This window comes from Aspergillus tanneri, assembly GCF_003426965.1.
Source record: "Aspergillus tanneri strain NIH1004 chromosome Unknown AapTan_1_pilon_pilon_pilon, whole genome shotgun sequence".
In the NCBI taxonomy this organism is placed as follows: domain Eukaryota; kingdom Fungi; phylum Ascomycota; class Eurotiomycetes; order Eurotiales; family Aspergillaceae; genus Aspergillus; species Aspergillus tanneri.
The window spans coordinates 703,904-728,221 of NW_022984628.1; the positions used below are offsets into that span (position 1 = coordinate 703,904).

The window sequence follows — 24,318 nt, forward strand, 5'->3', positions numbered from 1 at the left end:
TGAATTGACTATAGATTCGATAAACAATGTAGCCTTAAGTGCATAATATATTCCATGTAACGTTAAGTGTATTTCCATTCGTGGGCATCCTTGTCCGACTCAAGACTATCGTACTAACGAACTTACCGGGTCAGGACCTACAAGGACAAGTACGCTCGGCCGTAGGGGAGTATTAGATGTCCTGCTCGGGGGCAACACTTGTCTAGCTATAGACAGTCAATTTAGGCTGAAGCATGCATTAGTAGATGATTGTGAAATAGGTTCGAAGAATGCCATATTCAAAGGTTTTTCTAGTCAGCGGAGCCAATAATTGGTGCAGTCCATGGCCCTGAACCTCATCCATAACTAAATCTACCATGGTATCTCCTAGCGACATAGATAAGCGCCAACACTATAGATGCACATGTAAAACCCGTCAATAGGACCCCCACCCTCACATGATCTGCAATATAATTAAATGCCTGCCCGTCAAACCCCTGCCAAGACCGCCCAGCAGCATGGTGTATTACTGCGCCGCCATACCCTTCGTCCAGAAGCCCTATATCATGCCACAACGTGCCGTATAGCCAAGCGTACTCCCTAAGCGCCGCCGTCAACATTATCGGGCCCGTAGACCAAAAGACCTGTAGGTATGGTGGGATTATACGTTGCGACCCCATCCCAGATGCCCGCCGCTTGGCCTCGTACAGAACCCATTGGAGGAACGGAGACCCACGCTCGGCCATAAAGAAGTGATTGCTAAGCCCGAGTGTGCCTGATGTTGGGGAGAATATGGCTTCCAATCCGAGGTGTTGGAGGCATTGTATGTCCTCGGCTGAGCCGGGATAAACGTCTAGGTCCGAGTAGATGCCGCCTTCGTTGTGGATGACCAGCAGCCTGGCGATGTCGGCACGCTGAATATTGTGAGGATAGCTTCTGTATGTCGGCAGCAGCCAAGCATACTTGGCTTTGATGAGTTCAAGCACGTCGTCATCAGTCCAGAGTTTGACGGTGTAATTTTGGGCCTCAAACATGGTCGTCCAGGACTCGCGTGATGCTTTCAGCTCTGTAGAGTAGTTTTGCACGTCTGCTGTTTTCCATATTTGGTGGACAGTGTTGGGTATTGCAGAGCCGGGGTGCAAGTTATTAAGAGGCTTGAGGGTATCGGGACTGCATCTATTGATTATCCTTACAGACGAGGACAAATTCCCGGTGTGGATAAAATGGTCGGTGTAACTAAGCTGATAGATAACGACTATGACAAGAGAGAGAGCTACCACAAGGACAAACTTTGTTCTCCCCTTTCCCTGGAATGCGACCATCGTCGCTATCATAAGAGATCAGACGCCACATCGACGACGACGATGGGTCATTGTAATGGATAGATGTGCGATTGCAGCATAGGCCCCAATGTATAATACCAAAACCACATTTAAAGGATTGCTGAAGCACGGGGGCCGAGGACTGACTCCGAAGTTTTGATCGGCACGTCGGGCTAGTAGATGAGTCCGATGTGGATAAGGGCTCTTCGAGTATTGATCCTATGCGGTTTCTCGCCAAACGCGAGAACCAAGAGGATACGAGCAAATTCAGGAGGTTCTGCAGCTATATTTCAGCCCACAAATTGCCCCAGAGTCGTATTTATCTAGCTATGCCGACATACATATCCTTCCGTTCGTGCTCGAATTTGGCGCCATTTTCTCCGGTTACCGTTGTTTACCGCCAAATGCCAAGTACCACCAAGGGCCCGATTTTAGTGGTCAAGACCACCCAAAAAAAGAAGCCATTTCGCCACATATATTAAACATTATACAGAGATCTTTTGAAGTAATAAAAATATGCTATAAAGAAGCTATATAGCTATTTTAAACGTCCCAAAAGCGTTGTGGGCGTGTATGTCGGTGTGCAAAACAAGTTTCAGCTACCTCACTCGCCCTAAGAACCTGCTGCTGGGTGATGGAAATGGCGTCGCTCTAGCTGAGATGCCGACATGATGGATAAGGTGTAAGTCTGGAGACACCTAGGGTGAGAGGTTTTTGGTGCGATCTGAATATCTGGAGGCCGTTCACCGTCAGCTAGACAGGCCGAAAACCAGGCAAGTGTCCCAAACAAGCGGGCCATGTGAAGTTGGTTCATCGTACCGGATCACATGATAACCGTTTTCTGTTGGAAGCGATTGCTTTTTCTATTGAATGGGCGGCCGGGTGGCCGCTACTACTAAGAGCTAGCTTACATAAATGATGACTAAGCGAGGACGAAACCGGGGGCAGGCGCCCATGCTTGGCAATATGTTCCAACATCCATTGGCTGTCAGCTGCTCGTACTTCTGACAGGCAGGCGGTGTCGGGCGGCAGGTAGTGAACTACGTTAGCCCTGCGCTCGACACCAGTGACAGTCATCAAAACTAGATCCATCCATCCGGTCTTTGAATCACCTCCTGTAGGGGGCACAACAATTTCTGCGATGACCAAGCGCGACCTTCCCGGTTCCATAGCATTTGCAATATTCTTTAGGATGTCGACGCAAAGATGGTCCGGCCAGTCATTCAAGTCTCGACGGATGTAGTATGTAAGCGCCCCTATTAGCCAAGTGTTAGCCAATGTCTATTGTCACAGAATGTAATGTGAGGCGACAGAAAATGTACCTATCTTTCATATTATAGAAATCCAATTCAATTCATGGTAGCGTCTTTTCCTTACCTTTTTTTTGTTGGGGGGAGGTGGGGGTTTTCCCCTGCAGAAATCCCTCTACGGGCATACTACAAAATTACAGTGTTGGATCATCAACAACCTCAAGGGGTTTACTAAAATTCGCCCGGTCGCCCACGAGTCAACTCTGTGAACAAAATGATGCAATACGAGCAATATTAAGTTAATCAGTTCTTCAATTTAATATCGGAGTGTGACACCCATTCCTATGTTTGGCTACCCGCGGGTACCCGCAGGTCCCGGCGAGGCTTACGGAGTAATAAATAGTATTGTATCGCATCGCTTAACGTCTTGACAAATGACCTCAATGAATGACTGAGAGGCCGCTGAATAATGTAGTGTTGAAGCAGAATAGCGGTAATTATCTAAAGGTTGACAAATAGTTATATATTTCCATGGTTGGTCAACTGACTAGATACTTATTTTAGCGCGCTAAGGCTAAATTCGGCAATCTGTCCGATATATTGGTGCAATTCTATATGAGCTTCAATATTCTCTGTATTCATTGTGATTATTCTTGTGTGTGGTGTTGGGTATTTATGTTTTTATGTTGGACTCTCATCTTCAGGATCAACTATGTCATAACTATTTCACATGCTGTCCCAATATGGACTAGCTTTATTCTGACACTCTCAGAATCGTCATGACTATCTGTCGAACTTTACCGTTCAGCCAAAAAGGCGGCTAGACCTCAATTCAAACTGATATGGTAATTCTCTAGGTTGAAACTATCATTGATTCTTGGTCATTATTCGCTTTCGGTTTATTAGGGTTTAGGGTTTTGTTTCTTGTTCTGTACGCCTCTCCTGAACATCACTCAGCAGCTACTCTATTATGAAAGGCTATCTGCAGGTTATCGTATGCGACAGAATCCCCATCTCTGTTTTCCATTTGCTTGGAATAGACCCATCTAGTAAATTGGCAGTTGGCAACATCTCTATAAGCCATCCTGAGGCGTTATCTCATACAGACCTATCCCCAAGACAGGGAGACAAGGTGCATTAGCCTCAAAGTCGTCTAGAATGTAGGGTAGAGAGGGAAAAAGTATCACAATAGTCCATATTCGGGTCCTTCCATTTTTGCCGTACCCCAAGTCCCGCCGCATGGCAAATCTGGCTCATATCATCAGCTGACCACTTATAACTTTGGATAATCGGCACTCTCTGGCCCTCGCGCAGAACGACGCGATAGGGGCCCCCCAACCCAGGCCACACCAGCTCCGTCCTCCGTTTCGCGACATAGGACACCTGCAGGAGCCGATGCTCCTCTTTTAAGTCGGTCTCGCAGCGGAACATCGTGGGGTGGAAAACCTCGGCACCCAGCACTCGGTTGGCGCACTGCAGCCCGCTGAAGATAAACCCGGGTTGTAGGACCTCAGCACGGTGGCCGGGTCCCCGCAGGCATCGCTGGTGATGAGGAAGCGACACTGCAGCTGCGATGCGCAACAGGCATGGCTGAACCTACTAAGTAGGGCGCTGGCTTCGGCGGCGCTCATGTTGGCAATACTGTTGCCCAACCATAAGAAGGAGATAGCTCGGCCGGTACCCAAACCCGGAAGAAGCGAGGATGAGAATGAGGCGAGCCAAGTGGCGCAGTCGTCATAGGTGCCATGCAGACCGCTGATCGAGACCGCGGCTGAGTCTACAAAGGCATTTTTCAACATCTTGAGACTGGCGTGAAGTTCGCCAGCTGAGACATCTAGCGCGTAGTAGGTGATCGGACGGCCCAGAGGCTCGAAAGCCGAGAGGATGACGCCGGTTTTGCGCAGGCTGCCGCAGCCTAACTCGACCATCACGCTGCCTGGAGGCGTCGTCGTGGCGATTGCCTCCGCGCCCTTACCATGTCCATTTCCATCCAGCTGGGATAGTAGTTGGGGTGGAGCGTGAGAGCGTTGAATTGGCGGATGCCGTGATCATCCCAGAGGAGAAGTGAAGGCAGGTACGGCTGAGGGGACTGTAGCGTTCTGATGAGTTCCGATTTCAGGTCAAGGAAGGCTACTTGCTGGCTCCAGCCACTTAGGCGGATATGGACCAGGCTGGAAGAATTCTTTTGGTCATTGTCTACTGTCTTGTCCCGGCCGGGGGAAACAGGGTTGCTGGACGAGAGTGAAATCGAACGAGCCATATGGATGGGCACGCCTATCCACTTTCTCTGTATCTCCCGGGTGTTAGTGTCTTCATCAACGTCTTCCCTCGCCCAGAAGAAGCCCAGTTCTGTGATGCTGGATATATACGTATTTCTAGCTCAGCCCTGGACACAGCTTTAACCCGAACAGGATGTGATTTCCATGGAGCGTGGGATTCGTGTAGAGGTTGCTTGTGTGACGATGCAGGTTCCCTTGGACTCCATATGGGCAACAAGAGTATGTGGGATACAGCCGTTGCACAACTGCAAAAATTCTCCCTGCGGTCCAATTCTCAGCATGCATAATATGCAAACTCATAGCACGACAGCGGAATAGAATAATAGCCGATGTGGGGAGAGAGGATGCCGGGGAAATTTCTCTTTTAATGGTTTCGACTCCTACCCAGCCAGCGAGGCAGGACTGTACGTGGTATGTTCTTATTAGATTGATTGAATTTGGCAATCTCAATGCGGTTTGTGGGCTTATAGCCATCAGTCAGCATTTGGGTTTCCATTCCCTAGATACACAGCATGGTGTCCATATAAATGCATTCTTAGAGAGATTCACTGTAGAAGTGAGACGTCACCAACTCCGCCCACATCAGAAGCGAGTACATTCACTAGTTGTAAAACAGGCTGACTGCATGAGGAAAAAGTGCTCACAGCTTTAGAATTTTGTGACTGTATACACTCCCCATTGGTTATTGTCAGATATACCACTACACCACAAAAAGTAGCGCTGTTACAATTCGTATGTAATAATGGTATATCTGCCTATTCTGACAGTTATGTACAAACTATACGTAGCTGTGTTTCAAAAGCCATGAGCAGGCACTAGTATTTTTTACTGTCTTGGCAGTAAGGGTGTTTACATAGTATTTTATGGGAAAGCTCTTAGATTTACAACAGATCATAAAGCCATATTTCTCAATAAAAATTGCCTTTTTTGAAGCTATTCAAGTTAAACTCTAGGGAATCAGTAGGGTGGCATTACAGCCAAGAAATTTAGCGCCGCTTATGACTTTTGAAACACAGCTCCGTATTTGCTATTAAAAAGGTTATGTGCATATGCACATTAATAGACCAATCAAAAAGAGTTAACACGATTTAATCCTGTTTTCAAATAATCAGCCTAGCTAATATATTGATTACTGTATAACAAGATGCAGTCATTATCAAAATTTGTGGAATGTGGCCAGAGGGATCCCCACCCGTATATCAATATGCGTTTGTCCCTTCAGATAAGAACCCTCATCACTCTAAACAATTACTCGACGTTCCACGAGTGATGTGGGCATATATACACTTGTCCTTAGTTCTGTTTATTAGCTGACACAAACAAACAAGCGGCCAGTAAGCAAGGCACACCACGGCACCACTTCTATCCACCACGTACCCAGTGACTGGTGATTAACCGAAAAGAATTCTCTGAATCTCCAGGAATAATGTGGTACTGACTTCTGGCAAGTCATAGAAACGAACCAGGCATTACATGTGCGCATCGGATACTAGAAAGAATGACAGTTCGTCAAGTTGCTGCCAAAAAATCAGCGGAGAAGGACGTCCCTGCCTTCTCCCTCATCCCAGATAATCTAACTGCAAGAGATGACTTGATGAACCTGGTGATAGACAACTGTCAAGTCTCCGAGACCGAGGTGGAGGATATTTATCCCTGTACGGCCTGGCAGGAAGGACAATTCCTGCATCAGTCATCCAGCATCGATTACGAATTCCATCTATCCGTCGAGGTAGACCGACACAGATTTCAGTCCGCATGGGAGGAGGCCATATTCGCCAACCCCATCTTGCGCACCCGGATTGTGCGTGGGCATGATGGAAAGTTATGGCAAGCTGTCCTTCGGGGAACAATCCCATGGGATACCCGACAGTCTACTCAGCCCATCCCAGTTGAGTGGCGGTCTTGGGAGTTAGGCCAGCCCTTGATGCGCCTGGCTCTCAGCTCTCAAAGCTCACTTGGGGAGCGACTCTGTTTTACTGTGCTCATCCACCATGCCCTGGCAAATGAACATGCCCTCCAACTTCTGCTGAGCCAAGTGGAAGCCGCATATGGTGGAATCTGCTTGCCCTACCGGCCATACAACAGGTTCGTCCACTCCCTATCGGAGATGCCGGGCGAGACGGACGATTTTTGGAAAGACCATCTCCGTAATTTGAATGCTGTTCCTTTTCCAAAGTTACCATCACGAGACTATATTCCAAAACCCTCGGCACATATCCTGGGTACTATCCCGCTCGAACGCAGTCGCGGCGATGGCCATTCTATCCCAGCAAAACTTGAATTCTCCTGGGCTCTGCTGCTGAGCCTGTACACGCAGAACTCAGACGTTGTATTTGGCATGGTCACTTATGATCAAGTACCCCCAGGACTGGGGATGGAGGAAATCACCGGGCCGATGATGACCACCTATCCTTTGCGAATTGCGCTCGACTCAAACGAGACTGTCTCCGACACGCTCAGCCGGATACAGTGCATTGCCACGAAAAGCACGGCCTTTGCGCACGCCGGTCTACATCGCATTTCTCGCCTCGGATTCGATGCTCAACAAGCATGCCAGTTTCAAAGCGTGCTCCACATTCAAACGGCGTGTGAAGAAGAGTCTTCCATGTTTGTAGACAGAAAGACACTGTCCACTCCCGCTGTATCAGGTGTAAATGCAATCAGCCTTACGTGCCAGGTCCTCTCCGAATGCGTTACCGTAACAGTGAATTTCGATCCACAGGTCATACAAAGATCCGAAGTACAGAGGATGCTGAATCAACTAAGACATGTATATCAACAGGCAGACCTATCCCCCACAACCCGCATGCATGATATGGATGTTCTCAGTAAGGAGGACCTGGTGCAGCTACAGGATTGGAATGGGAGGCTACCTGTTGGATCCCAATACTGCGTCCACGAGGCAATTCAGGAACAGTGCTTGGCCCGGCCAGGCGCCCCTGCTGTGTCGGCATGGGATGGTAGTTTTTCATATGGTGAACTCGAGGCGCAGGCTTCTATCCTCGCCAACACCTTGGCTTACTATGGGGTTGGACCTGAAGTCTTTGTCCCAGTGTGTTTTGAAAAGTCGCGTTGGGTCACTGTCGCCATGCTCGGTGTCCTCAAAGCTGGAGGCGCCGTCATGATGCTTGATCCATCTCACCCCATGCAGCATCTCCAGGAGATGTGTCGCGACGCCTGCACCTCCATTGTCCTCGCCTCGTCTTTGGTCAAAAGCCAGGTAGAGAACCTGGGGCTGAAAGTCCTCGTTGTGGGCGACCATGAAACAGACTGGCGGCGTGAGCATCCGAGAGTACATGTCCCCAAACCAACCTCCGACAATGCTTTGTTTGTGACTTTCACCTCGGGCTCCACGGGGAAACCCAAATGCGCGGTGAATAGCCATGGATCCTTGCACACAAACTTTAATGTAAATCGTGCTAACCTGCGTCTTTGCTCCCAATCACGAGTGCTGCAATTTTCTTCCCACGCCTTTGATTTAAGCGTAGCAGAGCATCTTTGGGCCCTGCTTGCGGGAGGCTGCGTGTGTATTCCATCTGAACAAGACCGAATGTTCAACCTCCAGGGTGTGATTAACGATTTGCACGCCAACTGGATGTGCCTCACCCCCGCCGTTGCACGGACCCTGAAGCCAGACGGAATCCCGTCGATTGAGACCCTAATTTTGGCCGGGGAGCCAAGCACAACCGCTGACATCGAAATGTGGCCGCCTGGAGTTCAAGTGCTTAACCTGTATGGCCCAGCAGAATGTGCAGTCATGTCTACCCTTCAACCGGACATGCGCGGCGAGCACATGGTGAATAATATCGGGCATTCACTGGGTGCAGCATGTTGGATCGTTGACCCGCAGAATCATCATCGCTTAGTCCCCATCGGCGCCGTTGGAGAACTAGTGATCGAAGGCCCTATTGTCGGACGAGGGTACCTGAATCGGCCGGATCTCACCGCGGCAGCTTTCATCGACCCGCCTGGCTGGATTCAACGGTTCCGGCCTTTCCCCGGTAGACTATACAAGACCGGAGATCTCGTACACCATGCGCCGGATGGATCATTGATCTACGTAGGGCGGAAGGATACCCAGGTCAAGCTCCGAGGGCAGCGAATTGAGCTCGACGAAGTGGCGCACCACGCAAACCTCGCCTTCCCGGGAGCCGAGCAGGCAGTGGCGGAGGTGATCAAGCCGGAATCAGGGACGAGACCCCCCATCCTGGTTGCTTTTGTACTGTGCACGCGTCATAGGGCCCAGGAGCCTCGGCCCGGAAAGGCTTTGTTTGCAGAGGCTGATTCTCAAGCCTGCGAAGACGCTGCGATGGCTACCTCGCGGCTACAAGACCGGCTGCCTGCGTATATGGTTCCCGCGGCGTTCATCCCGCTGGTATACGTACCGCTGTCACGCACCGGGAAGCTCGATCGCCGCTTGTTGCGTGACCGGGCATCGCTCCTTTCATGGGATCAAATTGCCCAGTATGTCCAGAGAAGCGTTGCGAAGCGATCCCCTTTCACCCAGGCCCAAACAACACTGCAGGAAATGTTTGCGCGTGTTTTGCAGCTGCCACAGGAGGATGTTGGCATCGACGACAATTTCTTCCTCCTTGGAGGTAACTCGATATTAGCCACGCAGTTGGTCGCGGGCATGAGAGACTCTGGATACGCCATGACCGGCGGCGATCTGTTCACAAAGCCGATTCTGCTGGACCTGGCCGAGAAGCTCATCCCAGCTGGTGAAACACGGGAGGAGGATGTCCTACCGTTCACAATGCTTCCTGCGCACGTTTCCCGCGACGAGATTGCCGTAGCCGCTACGATGGCTATGGACGTCACAGTCGCTCAAATTGAGGACGTATACCCTTCTACCCCCATGCAAGAAGGTTTGATGGCCCTCTCTTCGAAGACCCCAGATGCATATGTGGGAACCTTCACGTATGATCTGCGAGAAGAGATAGATCTCAATCGATTCCGAGCTGCATTTGAAGCGGTTGTGATGAATAACTCCATCCTGCGCAGCCGCCTCATGTACTTCCAGAGTCAGTGCTTCCAAGTTGTCATCGACGAGCGGGTCCCGTGGGATACGTATCGCAACCAGGAAGAATACGACCGGCAATACCGTATGAGTAACATGGGAATAAATGCGAGGCTTACCCAGCTGGCCCTGATCGTTGAGCCCCCGTCTTTCGTCCTGAAGATCCATCACGCCATGTACGATGGCCAGAGTTTGCCCATCCTATGGAGCCAAGTGGTGGCGGCCTACAACGGGGCTCGACTGGAACCGCGTCCCTTCAATCGGTTTCTCAACTATCTGATAGGAACGGGGCTGTCAGAGCAGTTTTGGCGCTCACAGTTCGAAAACCTCGACGCGAGCGTCTTCCCAAGGCTTCCTGCCCCGGGGTATGTCCCTACCCCGAAGGGGAACTTGATCTATCACATCGATAATCTTCCAACCATCAAGACTGCACACACTCTGCCGACCAGTATTCAACTGGCATGGGCCGTGTGCCTTTCCCACTACACTGACTCCAATGACGTGGTTTTTGGAATCGTTGCAGACGGGCGAAAGGCCCCGTTTCCTGGCATTGATCAGGTCTCCGGTCCCACACTGACCACGTATCCCCTGCGAGTCCTACTGGACTCAGGCATATCCATTGACCACATGCTCTCCGTCCTCCAGGCTCAAGTAGCGTCAACCTTTCCCCATGAACATGTCGGGCTGCAGAATATCCGCAAGCTGAGCAGTGAGGCGGCGCTAGCGTGCGACTTCCAATGCCAGCTCGGCATTCAGCCCATGCTGGAGGCGACGGAGCGACCGTTGGCGACATGTAGAACCGAAGGCGATCTGGACTACGCTGCGTTCTCCAGTTATGCACTCGTGATTGTCTTTCATCCTCAGCGCATTGAAGATGAATACCATGTCACCATCTCTGGGAATTACGATACGGACATCGTGAATGCGCACGAGGCGCAGAGGATGCTGGAACAATTCGAACATTTCCTGCGCTATATTATGCAGCATCCCCAGGACAAACTCCAGGACATTCCACCGCTCTCTCCAGCAGATATGCGGCGGCTGACTGAGTGGAATGGCGCTTTGCCTTCCTCGTTGGATGTCTGTTTGCATGACCTTGTCCTGCAAAACTGTCAAGTGCATCCGGACGCCCAGGCTGTGTCGGCATGGGATGGGGATTGGGAGTACGGAGAGCTTGCATCGCTATCATCACAGCTGGCCCATCACCTGCAGGCCAATGGAGCAACAACTGGCCGTATCGTTCCCGTCTGCTTCGAAAAATCCAAGTGGGCCGTGCTGGCCATGATGGCCATCCTTAGGGCTGGTGCTGCAGTCACCGCAATTGACCCGAAGCATCCGCTCGAGAGGATCTCTCAAATCCTGAGCCAGATTAGCCCACCGGTCATTTTGGCCTCCGCCACCACAAAGCACCTCTTCGATAGCGTGTCTGTCCCCGTGGTGACGGCGCCCTTCCGGGGGGTCATTCGTTCCAAAAGGGAGACTCTCCGTGATGTTGTTTCTCCAAACACATCATCAGCGGCGCCAGACGATCCGGCATTCATTGTCTTCACATCCGGATCTACCGGTCAGCCAAAAGGTATTGTGATGGAGCACCGCACTCTCTGCACCAGTATTCGAGACCACAGTAAACCCCTTCGAGCAGATCAAGGAGTTCGCGGTCTCCACTTTGCGTCCTATGCTTTTGACGCGAGTATCTATGAGATATTCACCATCCTCAGCAATGGTGGTTGTATCTGCATTCCTTCAGAGGTGCAACGTTTGAATGGGATCGAACAGTTTATAGAAGAGCACCGTGTCAACTGGGCGAACTTTTCCCCCTCAACGTTCCGCATCTTACACCCGGATCGGGTTCCCAGTTTGCAGACAGTCGTCCTTGGTGGAGAGCCTCTCACCTTGGATATCGCACAGCAATGGTGCACTCGCCTCACCTTAGTAAACGGATACGGGCCCGCGGAGACTACGATCTGCGCTGCGGGCTCTGTCTCCGCAGAGGGGTGGAAAGTCGGCACCATCGGTCCGGTCACCGGAGGAGCAGGATGGATCACCCGTCCCTCCGATCCCGGTCATTTATGTCCCATTGGCGCCGTCGGAGAACTACTCATCGAGGGCCCAGTTGTCACCCGAGGATACCTGAACGGCGCCGCAGGAGGATTCATAGAAGCCCCGGACTGGTTGACACGGTTCCGTAAAGGCCGACCTGGACGTGTGTATCGGACTGGGGATTTGGTGCAGTATATCGCCGATGGGTCGATCCGCTTTATGGGTCGAAATGATACCCAGGTAAAGCTTCGGGGACAGAGAATTGAACTAGCAGAGGTGGAGTACACCGTACGGCTCTCCTTTGATAATCTGAATGTGGCCGCGGAGATTGTTCCACTACCAGGATATGCAGGTTCGTCTGCGTTGGTTGCATTCGTGGAGGATAAAGAGAACGAATCCCCAAGTTCAGTTGCTTCTCTCTTTTGTCGGCCAACAGAGGCCTTCAAATCCCGCTGTCAGGTCGCTCAAACGCAGCTGGAAAGAACACTCCCGACTTATATGGTCCCCTCCGTCTTGCTCCCCGTATCACGGCTGCCCTTCACGACAGGGGGAAAGCTTGACCGTAAGCGTCTTCGGCAGGCAGCAACATCTTTATCCGCAGAGGAGATAAGTGTCTACACTGCAATAGCACCGAGTCAGCATCGGCAGCCGTCCACGGCGGTTGAGAAGATCATGCACCAGGTATGGGCGGATGTGTTGAATAAGGACCCCGGAAGCTTCGGCGTTGAGGATAGCTTCTTTCGTCTGGGAGGTGACTCGATCAGTGCGATGCAGGTTGTGTCGCTGTCCATCAAGTCTGGAGTGACCGTGACAGTGGAGCAGATTATGCGCTGCAAGACGATTGCGTTGTTAGGCTCGGCCCTGCAAGTATCCACTACTGTCCATCATGGTAAATCCCATCATGACAAACTTAATGTTCGCTTTGCGCTCTCTCCGGTCCAGCAGCTCTTCTTCGAGAAGGTGAATGACATAGTTCATTTCAATCAGAGTATGGTCTTGCGTGTCCGAAACCCTGTTTCCGCTACGACGCTGTTGCAGGCGGTGCGATCCATTGTAAAGAAGCATTCAATGTTGAGAGCGAGGTTCCATCCAGACACCGATTTTCCTGGCAATTGGGCCCAGATTGTCACCGAGGGCATAGACGGCAGCTATTTGATCCAGCAACATCAAGGTGTTTCTTTGGACAAGGCTCGTAGGATCTGTCAATCAAGCCACAAGTCCATCAACATTCGAGACGGACCCTTGCTCGCAGTAGACTGCATGGCCATGGATAACGGTGACCAGTTGATGTCTTTAATTGTACATCACCTCGTGGTGGATATCGTATCTTTCAACATCATACTTGATGATCTTGAGGAAATCATCGCCACTGGACATCCTTCCATCTCTTCATCGCTCCCCTTCTCCGTCTGGCTGCAGATCCAGTCCGAGCACGCTAGGAATATGCCGTGCTTCGATTTTGGTCCCCATCCGCCTTTAGATTTCTCCAAGTTGCTAGAATACTGGGGTTTGGACGGCAAACGCAACTGCTACGCTGATGTGGATGAAACAAGATTCAACCTAGGTGCAGACGAGACCGAGGTACTCTTCAAAAGTGCAAACGACGCCTTTGGGACAAAGCCCGTCGAGCTTGTTCATGCTGCCCTGTTATATGCCTTCGCTCGTGTCTTCCCTGACCGGAACTTACCTCTGATCTGGAGTGAGGGCCACGGACGTGAGACACGGGATACCGGTGCAGACCTCTCTAGAACGGTGGGCTGGTTTACTGATTTCTGGCCCGCGTACGTGGAGGTAGGAACTCAGCAGAGTCTGATGGAATTTGTGAGGCGATCTAAGGATGGCCGACGACAAGCAGAAAACTGGCATCAGCGACAGTATCTAGCCGCTCATTACGCCCGCATTAATGCTGGGGTACGTGGCGAAGCACTCGATGGGTTCGAAATTCTGTTCAACTTTTCCGGGCTCTCTGCGTCGCAGTCCCGTCCCGGTGCCCGTTTTCAAAGGACCTCTTTGGACGACTCCCCTCTACCGAACTTGGATGGAGAGGCAACTCGCTTTGCTTTGTTTGATGTGTGGGCTGAAGTCATCGATTCACAATTAGTAGTCCATATTATATCGAACCGCTACATGAAAGCATGCCACACCATTAAACACTGGGCTCGCGAATGCAAGGAAGCACTCCTTAAACTTACGGCTCTGATGCCATCCAGAACGCCAACCTTCACCAAATCAGATTTCCCACTGCTTGCCCTGACTTATGAGCAATTGGACAGGTTCCAAAGCTGCACGCAGAGCTATTTCACTGATAAAGGACTTGAAATCTCGAACGCTTACCCCTGCAGTCCGATCCAGCGGGGCATGTTGCTCAGCCAGGCGAAACGCTTGGGAGACTACATGAATAACTTTCGATGGAGGATTCGCCCGCGGAAAGCCCAAGCAGAGATAGACATATCCCGGTTGATCAGTGCCTGGCAGCAGCTTATTAATAGACACCCTCTCCTGCGAACGGTCTTTTTGGAAAGCTGCCGAAACGATGGTTCCACCGACCAGATTGTGCTGGAGACATATAGGGCTGATGTGGATGTCATCCAGTCGCCTGAAAGAGACCCTTTGCAAACGCTCGCTAGCTACACGCCACCGCCTCTGTCGGTAATGAAACCCCCGCATCGGCTCACGGTATGCCATACAGAGAACCGGGAGGTCGCATGCCTCTTTGAGGTCAGCCATGTTATTGTTGATGGTCTGTCCCATCAGATTATCCTACGCGACCTGAAGCTCGCATACGACGGAGCAATGGAATCGCCACTTGACCATGTATATCAGGAGTACATTGCGTATATCCATAAGCAGCCATTGGATACTGCACGAGCCTATTGGCTGGACTATCTACATCAAATAGAGCCGTCTCTGTTCCCCAGTCTTCCCAGGAATCCGGACGCGGTTGATGAGAGGGGAGTCGGATGCATCAGGCTCTCTTTGACGGAATCCTCTTCGCTTATCGCATTCTGTCAGGCCAACGATTTGACGATCGGATCAGTTTTTCAGCTCGCATGGGCTCTGGTTCTGAAAGCATACACTAGTTCTGACGATGTGTGCTTTGGATACATCACCTCGGGCAGAGACGTCCCAATTACGGGCATTCACGATGCAGTCGGTCCTTTTATCAACATGCTAGTCCGCCGCATAAGACTTGATCAAGGCACCACTCTCCTTGATGTGCTCAAACAATGCCAGGCTGACTTCACCAGGAGTCTGGAGTTCCAATTCTATTCATTGGCGGATATCACCCACCAACAGAAACACAGCAGAGCAAGTCCACTGTTTAATACATCCATCTCTGTGCAGAAAGAGCTGGAGAGCTACTCTGCTCCAGAATCATTCATGGTGTTTGCTGACAGTGAAGGAGAGTTTCCTACCGAGGTAAGTGGCTGGCAATTTGATCTTCGCTTCCTTCCTGTATTTGCTGTCCTCCTATTCATTACTGATAAAATATCTATTAATGCAGTATGATGTTTTACTGGACATCGGTGTTCTAAAGGACCGTGTGCTCATCCAGCTTCAGTACCAGCGGACCATTCTTACCCAGCGCCAGGGCAGCCACGTCCTGGATGCATTTTGTCAAGCTACCAAAACCATCATTCGTGACCCTGGTATTACACCACAAGAATTGGCCGTTCTTGGAGGAGACTCCGAGACATTGGTACTGCAATGGAACGAGCAAGCCCTAGGCCCCGTCCCCACTCCGCAGAAAACCGTGTCTGAGATGATCCATGAACGTTGCATCTTGCAACCCGAAGCGTCTGCCGTATGCGCCTGGGATGGGAATCTGACCTATGCTGAGCTAGATCGGTTCAGCGCGCGCCTCGCTGCAGTTCTTAGACAGAAAGGAGCGGGGCCCGAAGTTTTCGTGCCGGTTTGTTTCGAAAAGTCTCGATGGGCCATAGTCGCGTTGCTAGGGGTCATGAAAGCAGGCGCTGCTTTCATCATGATGGATCCATCTCAGCCATCCGAGAGGCTTCGCGCTATCTGTAGAACAACGAAATCGCATCTTCTTATATCCTGCCACTCAAAGGCTAGCCTAGCATCTGAACTCGGCCCGCAGGTTATCATCCTGGGAGATTGTGAACAGCCTTGGGGAGATATGGACGAATCGTTTTGCCTGCAAGGTCGAGCCGCATCGCCGGAGAACGCCCTCTATTCCGTATTTACCTCAGGGTCCACTGGAACCCCGAAAGGAGTGGTCATTGAACATCGACACTACGCAGCTCGTGTCAACGACGAGATCGTAGCATATAAAATGGGTCCAGGATGTAGAATATTCCAATTCGTCTCGTATTCTTGGGATCCAAGCATTCAGGACATGCTGCATGGTTTGGTATCTGGTTCTTGCCTGTGTGTCCCCTCTGATACCGAGTGGCAAGAGAATCTAGCAGAAGCTGTGCTGCGGATGCAAGCCAACTGGATCACGATGACGCCTTCGCTGGCGCGAAGCCTGAATCCAGAGAATTTCCCAACCATAAAAACGATAGTCATCGGTGGTGAAAGGATAACACGGCAAGAACTGCAGCTGTGGCAGGACAGGAACGTTGGTGTCATATACGGGCCTTCAGAATGCACGCCTTCGTCGGCACACAGCTGGATACACTGTTCTAATACCCCAGCAGGCATCCTTGGGACGCCCTTCCGATGTAGGTGCTGGATCGCTGATCCCGATAACTCTGAGATCTTACTACCCATCGGGGCCGTTGGAGAGTTACTGATTGAAGGGCCGAATGTCGGCCGAGGTTACCTGCATGAGCCGGAAAAAACCTCTATGGTATTCATTGAGCCCCCTTCTTGGTTACGCCAGAGGTATGGAAGCAACAGCTATCGCGTTTACAGGTCTGGCGATCTTGCCCAGTATCTCGAAGATGGGCGACTGGTCCATGTGAGGCGTAAGGACTTGCAGGTCAAAGTGCGAGGGCAGCGGATGGAGCTTGGGGAAGTAGAGGCACACATTCATCGGCTCTATTCAGATCTGACTGACGCTATCGTCGGTCTCATTCAAGTTGAAGATGCTGGCTGTCGTCCAGTCCTAGTTGCGTTCCTGCACGGACCTTCGACGTCAGCCCTGACTGATGCAGGGACGGAGGCTAGCGGTCCAGGATCTAACCATGGTAGTATCTTCTCTGCCCCCTTTGAGGCATTCTACACCAGAGTGAAGGAGCTGAAGGCCGACCTTCGCAAGGCTCTCCCTGTGTTTATGGTGCCGGATGCATTCGTGCCTCTTCGGTGTATGCCACTGAGTGCCAGCGGCAAAGCGGATCGCAAAAGGATATACGAGGATGCAGCATCCCTTTCATGGGAACAAATGCAAGTTTATATAGCGCCTCTGGAAGCTAAAATCCAGCCATCCACTGCTACTGAGCAGCTTCTCCAGAAATGCACTGCTGAACTCCTGCAGATATCCCCGGAGCGCGTTGGGATTGAAGATAACTTTTTCCGGCTTGGAGGAGACTCCATTTTGGCATTGAACCTCATATCCAATCTGCAGAAGGCAGGTCACAGGGTCACGATGGCTGATATCTTCAGCAGTCAGCAGCTTCGTGACCTCGCAGCAGTCGCAACAACTATTCCAACAGCCAGTAAACAGGAGCCCCCTATTCCACGGCTTTCCTTGCTGCGTGACGTCGCCAACCCACAGTCCATCCTGAAACAAGCTGCTCAGACCTGCCATGTCCCAGATGACTCTATTGAGGATGTCTATCCGTGTACCGCGCTGCAGGAAGGTCTCATGGTGTTGTCCACGAAGTTTGTCGGGAAGCATATCAATCAAACCGCGTTTGAACTCGCGGCAGATATCGACCTGCAACGGTTCATGTCCGCATGGAATGCTACAATGGCGGCTAACAGCATCCTCCGCACTAGAATCATACAAGTCGAGAATCGTAGATTTTACCAAGTTGTGGTACGCGACTTGGATTCATGGCATCGATTTCTCGATATGCACGAATATAAGACTCATATATCCACCAATACAATGGGACTGGGGCAGCCCCTAATTAACCTTTCCATTGTTGGCCCCTCCGATGCTACCCAGACGCACAGATTCCTTCTGACAATACATCACGCTGTGTTCGATGGGTGGTCCATGCCTCTCCTGTGGGAACAAGTGGAAGTTGCGTATCGAGGCGACAGGCTGGCCTCGCATCCATTCAATAGGTTTATCAGCCATACTATCGACAGTGCTGTAGGTGCCAAGGAATTCTGGAAAGCGCAATTTACCGACCTCCAAGCGGCTACTTTTCCTCAACTTCCTTCCCCACGATACGTGCCCTCTCCAGAATCTTCATTCAAGTATGAGCTTTCCGCTGCCGAGTCTCTGAATACCGAATTCACCATATCAACTGTGATTCAGTTGGCATGGTCAATTCTCATGTCTCACTACATTGATTCCGAAGACGTAGTATTTGGTTTAACTGTGAATGGACGCAACGCGCCTATTCCAGGAATCCAAGATGTGACGGGTCCAACCATTGCAACCTTCCCATTACGTGCCAGACTCCGTTTGGAAAGCACAGTGGAGGCTAATCTTGCCTCTCTACGCGATCAGATGACTGCCACTATCCCGTTCGAACAAATGGGTCTTCAGAATATTCGGGAGCTTGGGACAGGCGCTGCGGCAGCATGCGATTTCCAATGCCATCTCGCTATTCAACCCCCGTTCGTACAAGTGAATCCGGAGTTCGTAGTAAGCGAGAGTAGCTTACATGAGAACTACTCTGACTTTGCCAACTACGCCTTGGTAGTCATTTGTCAACTGGGCAAAACGGGCGACAACAAAATCACTGTGGACGTCAGCCATGATGACAAGGTTATTTCGCTGGCCACGGTGAAACGGATGATCCAGCAATTCGAGCATGTTCTGCATCAAATTTGGAAGAGTCCAGAACTACCTCTGGATAAACTAGATCTGATATGTCCACAGGATAGACGACAACTGTCTGAGTGGAACATACAGCTGCCCCTACCATACTATGTTGGTCTTCATGACCTAGTTTTGGAGCACGCTGCGCAAAACACCCCAGTGCCCGCAATCGAGGCTTGGGATGGTACAGTAAGCTATCGGGAACTTGATCATATGTCCTTCGGCCTAGCAAAAAGGTTGCATGGGATGGGGGTGCAGCGCGGATCGATTATTCCCCTGTGCCTGGATCGATCCAAGTGGGTGATTATCAGTATGCTAGCAATCCTCCGGACAGGTGGAACATGCGCACCGCTAGACCCGAACCATCCTCCAGAGCGCATAAAGGAAATCGTTGGCCGTACGGCAGCCAAGCTTGTGCTCACAGAATCCGCCTATCAGCACCGGTTCACCGACACTGAAGTCACAGTCCTTCTTATCCCCGAGGAGGAAGAGGAATGGGAAGTGTGGAGTGAGATAAGATCGCTTCCAAAGTCGAACCCATCAGATGCTGCATTTATCGTTTTTACGTCCGGAAGTACTGGGAAACCGAAAGGTATTCTTATGGACCACACAGCTCTTTGCACCAGTATTCGAGATCACACGACTCCCTTAAATATCCAGGCCGGGGTCCGTGGGTTGCATTTTGCATCGTATGCATTCGATGCGAGCTTGTATGAGATCTTCTCAGTACTTGTTAACGGCGGTTGCGTGTGTATCCCTTCAGAGACTAGCCGCATGACTGACCTTGCAGGATTCATTAATGCATTTCAAGTGAATTGGGCTGTCTTCACTCCTTCTGTGCTAAACACCTTGCTGCATCCAGATCAAGTCCCGAGCCTTCTAACCGTTGTCCTTGGAGGTGAAGCGATTAGCCGGGATATTGTTGATATTTGGGCTTCCAGGTTGGCCCTTATCAATGGATATGGCCCAGCGGAAACTACTATCTGCGCCGCTGGCCAGGTTCCACCTCAGGGATGGACCACAGGTACCATTGGCAGAACCACCGGCTGTGTTGGATGGATAACCACTAGCTCCGACCCTTCAAGGCTGGCTCCAATTGGTGCTGTGGGAGAATTAGTGATGGAAGGTCCCGTTGTGACGCGTGGCTACCTGGACGATCCGGAGAGAACCGCAGAAGCATACATTCCGGCACCCTTGTGGATTGAGAAATTCCGAGATCCATCAGAAGCAGGTCGTTTTTATAGGACAGGAGATTTGATGCAGTATACGGATGATGGGGGTATTCGATTTGTCGGCCGCAAAGACTCTCAGGTTAAATTGCATGGACAGCGAATTGAATTGCCTGACGTAGAGTATCATACTGCGCAAGCTTTCCCAGACGTTAACGAGATAGTAGCCGAGGTTGTCTTTCGTCGTGGGAACCGCTGTGACCCAATTCTAACCGTCTTCATTGCGACGCAGTGTCGAACAAATAGCTATTCGGATCTCTTTGTCGGCCCGAACACTGAGTTTATTGCGTCAGCCCATACAGCGACTGTTCGTCTTCGCAGTCAGCTGCCACGGTACCTTGTGCCGGGACTCTTTCTGCAGGTATCTCACATGCCCCGGACCAGCAGCGGCAAGATCGATCGCCGAATGTTGCGAGAGCAGGCTTCCGTCCTCAGCCTTGATAGCTTCGTGGCTAAGCGAGCTTTGTTGCGAGAACCCACAACAAACTCCGAGCGCATATTGCGTGATCTGTGGACCGATGTTCTCCAAGTGCCGGTGGATGAGATTGCGACAGATGATAACTTCTTCGATATCGGGGGAGATTCCGTCAAAGCTATGAGGCTGTGCAGTCTGGCTCGGCCAAGAAAGATATACATCTCCCTACTAGACATATTCAAGTATCCCACACTGTCCGATCTCGCGAAGTTCGCAGAGACCTCGCTGCACGATGCGGCAAACGATGAATACCGCCCCGGGTCTCTGCTAGGGGTGACTGATTTAACATCTTTTATCTCAAGTCTCCCTGGACGTCCTATGACATTCGATCCTGAAGAGGTGGTAGACCTCTTACCTGCTACGGAGTTTCAGAGCTCTCTCCTCGAGGATAAGAATGCCACCTATTTCTCTCTGCCCCTTCCTACTGATATCGACTTGACACAACTCGAGGGAGCTTGTCGAGCAATGGTGGCGCAAAACCCGAGCCTGCGTACCGTGTTCACCTTCCACCAAGGTCAATATATCCAAATCATTCTCCGACAGATAAAACTCCCCGTCACCCGTCTTGTTTGCGACGATAATGCCAGCCCGGAGGAGTTTGTCGAATCGGCTTGTACCCGCGACTACGCTGATCCACTGCCCTTGGGTGCACCCCAGCTGAGGATATATCTTATCACACAGGCAGCGTCGCGCCATTGGCTGCTAGTCAGAGCATCACACGCACAGCTAGACTTCGTATCTGCGATTCTGTTCCTGAAAGACATATCGGCTATATACGAAGGACGGCAACGGCAGCCTCGGGGCCCGTCATTTGCCCAGTACCTGCAATACCGGCTGTTGAATCGTCCGAAAGACGCACTTCAGTTCTGGGAAAGCTACCTTCGCGGCTCAGAGGTGACTGTTCTCAGAGCCGAAAAAACCGCGCCTCCGTTATTTGGTCCTACTCCCACAAACCCAATGAGGGTCTTCAAGACGATCCCGTTTCCAGCAACAAAAGAGGGAATCACCGTGGCCACATTAACCAAGGCTGCATGGGCGTTCGTGCTTGCAGAGCTGACGGGCGAGACCGATGTAGTTTTCGGGCACGTTCTGAACGGTCGAGAGCTACCAATCGCTCATGTTGAAGAAGTCCCTGGGCCCTGTGTGATTGTCTCGCCACTGCGAGTCAATATGCAGCGCTCATGGACAGTGCGAAGCCTGCTACACCATGTCCAGCAGCAATATATCCAATCTATGCCTTTTATCGGAGTGGATTTGCAGGAAATACGACGGTCGGTGATGCCACACTGGCCCGCAAATACTCAATTCAGTAGTCTTTGCACCTATCAAAATGAGGGTGTTCAAAAGACAGTGTCCTTCGGTGGGGTAGAATGTCCTGTGAACGTCATTCAGCGAAATACCACCAGCCCTTTTCATGTGGTGACTGGTCCGCATGGGGGGGATGAGCTTTTTGTTGCGTTAACGGTATATGATACGGCGTTTTGCCCAGAGGAGCTAGAAGATATAGCTGACCGTCTGTGTCGGGCTATTAATCATTTTACCTGTAGATATTCGGAGGCCTTGTTTGGTTGAATATGGTTCTCTTCTTTGGTTTGGGTTTAGTTTTTTTTTTGCATGTGGGCAGATTGCAAGTAGTCAACTAGAAGGATTGTTGGCACGGGTATAAGTAGTAATTATCAAGCCTTGCCAAGCAGTGTAATGTGCTGTCTGAATTGAGTAATCGGGGAATAGCTTTATAGTTTGTTGCTGTATTACTGACCATCTGCTCGCCACAGGTTTCCCTGTGCGAAGCGCGGTGGGTACTGGCTATTACCAGGCTGGGTGCGTGCAACAAAATCATGGCTAGTGTAGCGACCTGGAAGTGGAAAGGGTTATAGGAACAACGTTGCAAAATTGTCTCAGTGGATATTCAAAGAACTTCCATCGGTCCCTAGGATACGTTAACTATCGGAGTAGAATAGTATAAATGCATCAGAAGTGGTGCTATAGCTGCACGTGGTGTATCTAAACCGTAAAATAAGAAGCAGAAAACCAGTATCATAAGTCGCTGAGCCTGCCAGAGCATGCATGTTATTCTACCGGTCTCTTCTCAACATGCAAAAACCAGGTTTTGAGGAAATTGACATCCCCTTGGATCTGTAGCTAAGATGTACTCTTGAGACTAAATTAGAGTTCATACCCTTGGTAGGAGGCTTGCAGATCTCATGGATGGCATCCTGACGTCAGTAATCATATAGAATGAGCAATGTGTTGTCTATCCTATATTTGAGCGGTATTATACAACACTCATGTAACACTAGCACTATGTAATTCTATATACGACCTCAGGAGAAATTCCTGTAAGCTTCTCTTCTCACATGAGGATCCATACTCCATATTAAAAGCACGCGCAGTTCAATTCTTATTAAGATCATCGTAAATACAACGTTGTTGGTAAAGTTCGAGAATGTAAGCCTTTTGTCAAAAGCAATAGGAGTCGGGTTCTCTAATTCGGAAACGGTGTTCATCGTCCAGGTTTGCCTAAATCAAGTGTGATAGCTACTCCAGTGTGTCTGAGCCGGTACAATTTCCACCTCTGGATTACTATGAGAATGTACTGATTATTTGCGAGATTTTTTTTTTTTTTTTTTGAACTACAAGTTAGGTACATAATAACGTATGCATGAAGACTCACACCATGAACCTGGAGCCGCTGGCCCATAGCAAATGACTAGATAAATATGTTCTCTTGGCTTATCACATTAGGCGTCCTAACTCAAGCCGATCCTCCCCTGAAGAAACCTGGTCAGGAGACGGTTTGTGGAGTTTCCAAATCCATCCCAGAGGATCTAAGCCCAATGTGCGCGCCACCGACTGAGAAGACAGGTTATTCCCCACTATACTATACAAGAGAATCTCTTTGTTCCGTCTCTCACACTCTGACCACGCGGCCACCACCGCTGGAGCGATACGACGCCCACGGAAGTCCAGATATGTCCAGATACCGGCCTCAGCTACAGTCGAGTTCATGGCAGGTGAAAAGCAAATAGACACCGGGGATTTATCATGTACCGCCATAGCCCATTCTCCCATAGATCCGGTGATTAACTTGGCCCATTCATCGGGTTCCCAATTGCTGGGGCGAATGAATTCCCGAGCTGCAGCTTTGCCTGCCGAATCTGACACGTAAATAGGCAGTGTTATGGAAGGTGGTGTCAGCTGTCGGTCTGGAAATGTAAAACAGGGACCTCCTTCAATAGTGCCGGGGAAAGTCTCTGAAAGATGAACAAGAGTCTGTGGGACTGTTCCTGATTCGTAGGCCTGGTTGATACGGCTATGGAGTTGAGAAGGGTCAAACAATATCTCAGGACTAAGTGCAAGGAATTTCGCGGAAGGGGACCAAGCGTATACCGCATGATATTTTGAGTCTTTGTGTACCGGTTGCGACGATGTAGGATCGAGTCCGAAGATGGCACCGACCTCAAGTTGCAGGAGTTCTTGATCGGCTCTTATTCCGCGCATGGCTAATGGATCAGATATGGGATAGTTTATTGGCCAGAGCCGGTCGGAAATATCTGACTGGATGCCTCTTGGCTAGACGTTCACATACAAACAGGCAATGGTAGCCTGATTTGAAATGATTGAGACAAGTGGAGTTTCTGTCCCCCAAGCCACTCCATGAGTCATTTCTGGCAGTGCAAATGCAACGCCCAACCGAACTGGTGAGGTGGGCTTTGTTTCTCGCTGGCGGAGCCGCCCAGTTGACTAACATTTTTTTCTCGCTAATAATAGACGAATCACACGTGGCACCAGCCTAGATGGAAGCTCGAATGAATGA

General features: G+C 50.6%; 3 protein-coding genes across 3 annotated transcripts; 1 reads left to right on the forward strand and 2 right to left on the reverse strand.

Annotated features, from left to right (window-relative positions):
- Positions 1–351: 351 nt before the first annotated feature.
- Positions 352–4,811, reverse strand: ATNIH1004_002285 (uncharacterized protein; the record flags this gene model as incomplete). Its single annotated transcript, XM_033566980.1, has 6 exons — positions 352–366; positions 438–1,306; positions 2,213–2,557; positions 3,739–4,113; positions 4,152–4,470; positions 4,527–4,811. The coding sequence occupies 6 exons, from the start codon at positions 4,809–4,811 to the stop codon at positions 352–354; spliced, it is 2,208 nt and encodes a 735-aa protein (XP_033428975.1).
- Positions 4,812–6,328: 1,517 nt separating this feature from the next.
- On the forward strand, positions 6,329–22,347 carry ATNIH1004_002286 (Nonribosomal peptide synthetases (NRPS); the record flags this gene model as incomplete). The annotated part of the gene is made up of 3 exons (XM_033566981.1): positions 6,329–15,310; positions 15,396–21,642; positions 22,277–22,347. The coding sequence occupies 3 exons, from the start codon at positions 6,329–6,331 to the stop codon at positions 22,345–22,347; spliced, it is 15,300 nt and encodes a 5,099-aa protein (XP_033428976.1).
- An 890-nt stretch (positions 22,348–23,237) lies between these two features.
- Positions 23,238–24,002, reverse strand: ATNIH1004_002287 (GNAT family N-acetyltransferase; the record flags this gene model as incomplete). Its single annotated transcript, XM_033566982.1, has 1 exon — positions 23,238–24,002. The coding sequence occupies one exon, from the start codon at positions 24,000–24,002 to the stop codon at positions 23,238–23,240; it is 765 nt and encodes a 254-aa protein (XP_033428977.1).
- Between the last annotated feature and the right edge of the window lie 316 nt (positions 24,003–24,318).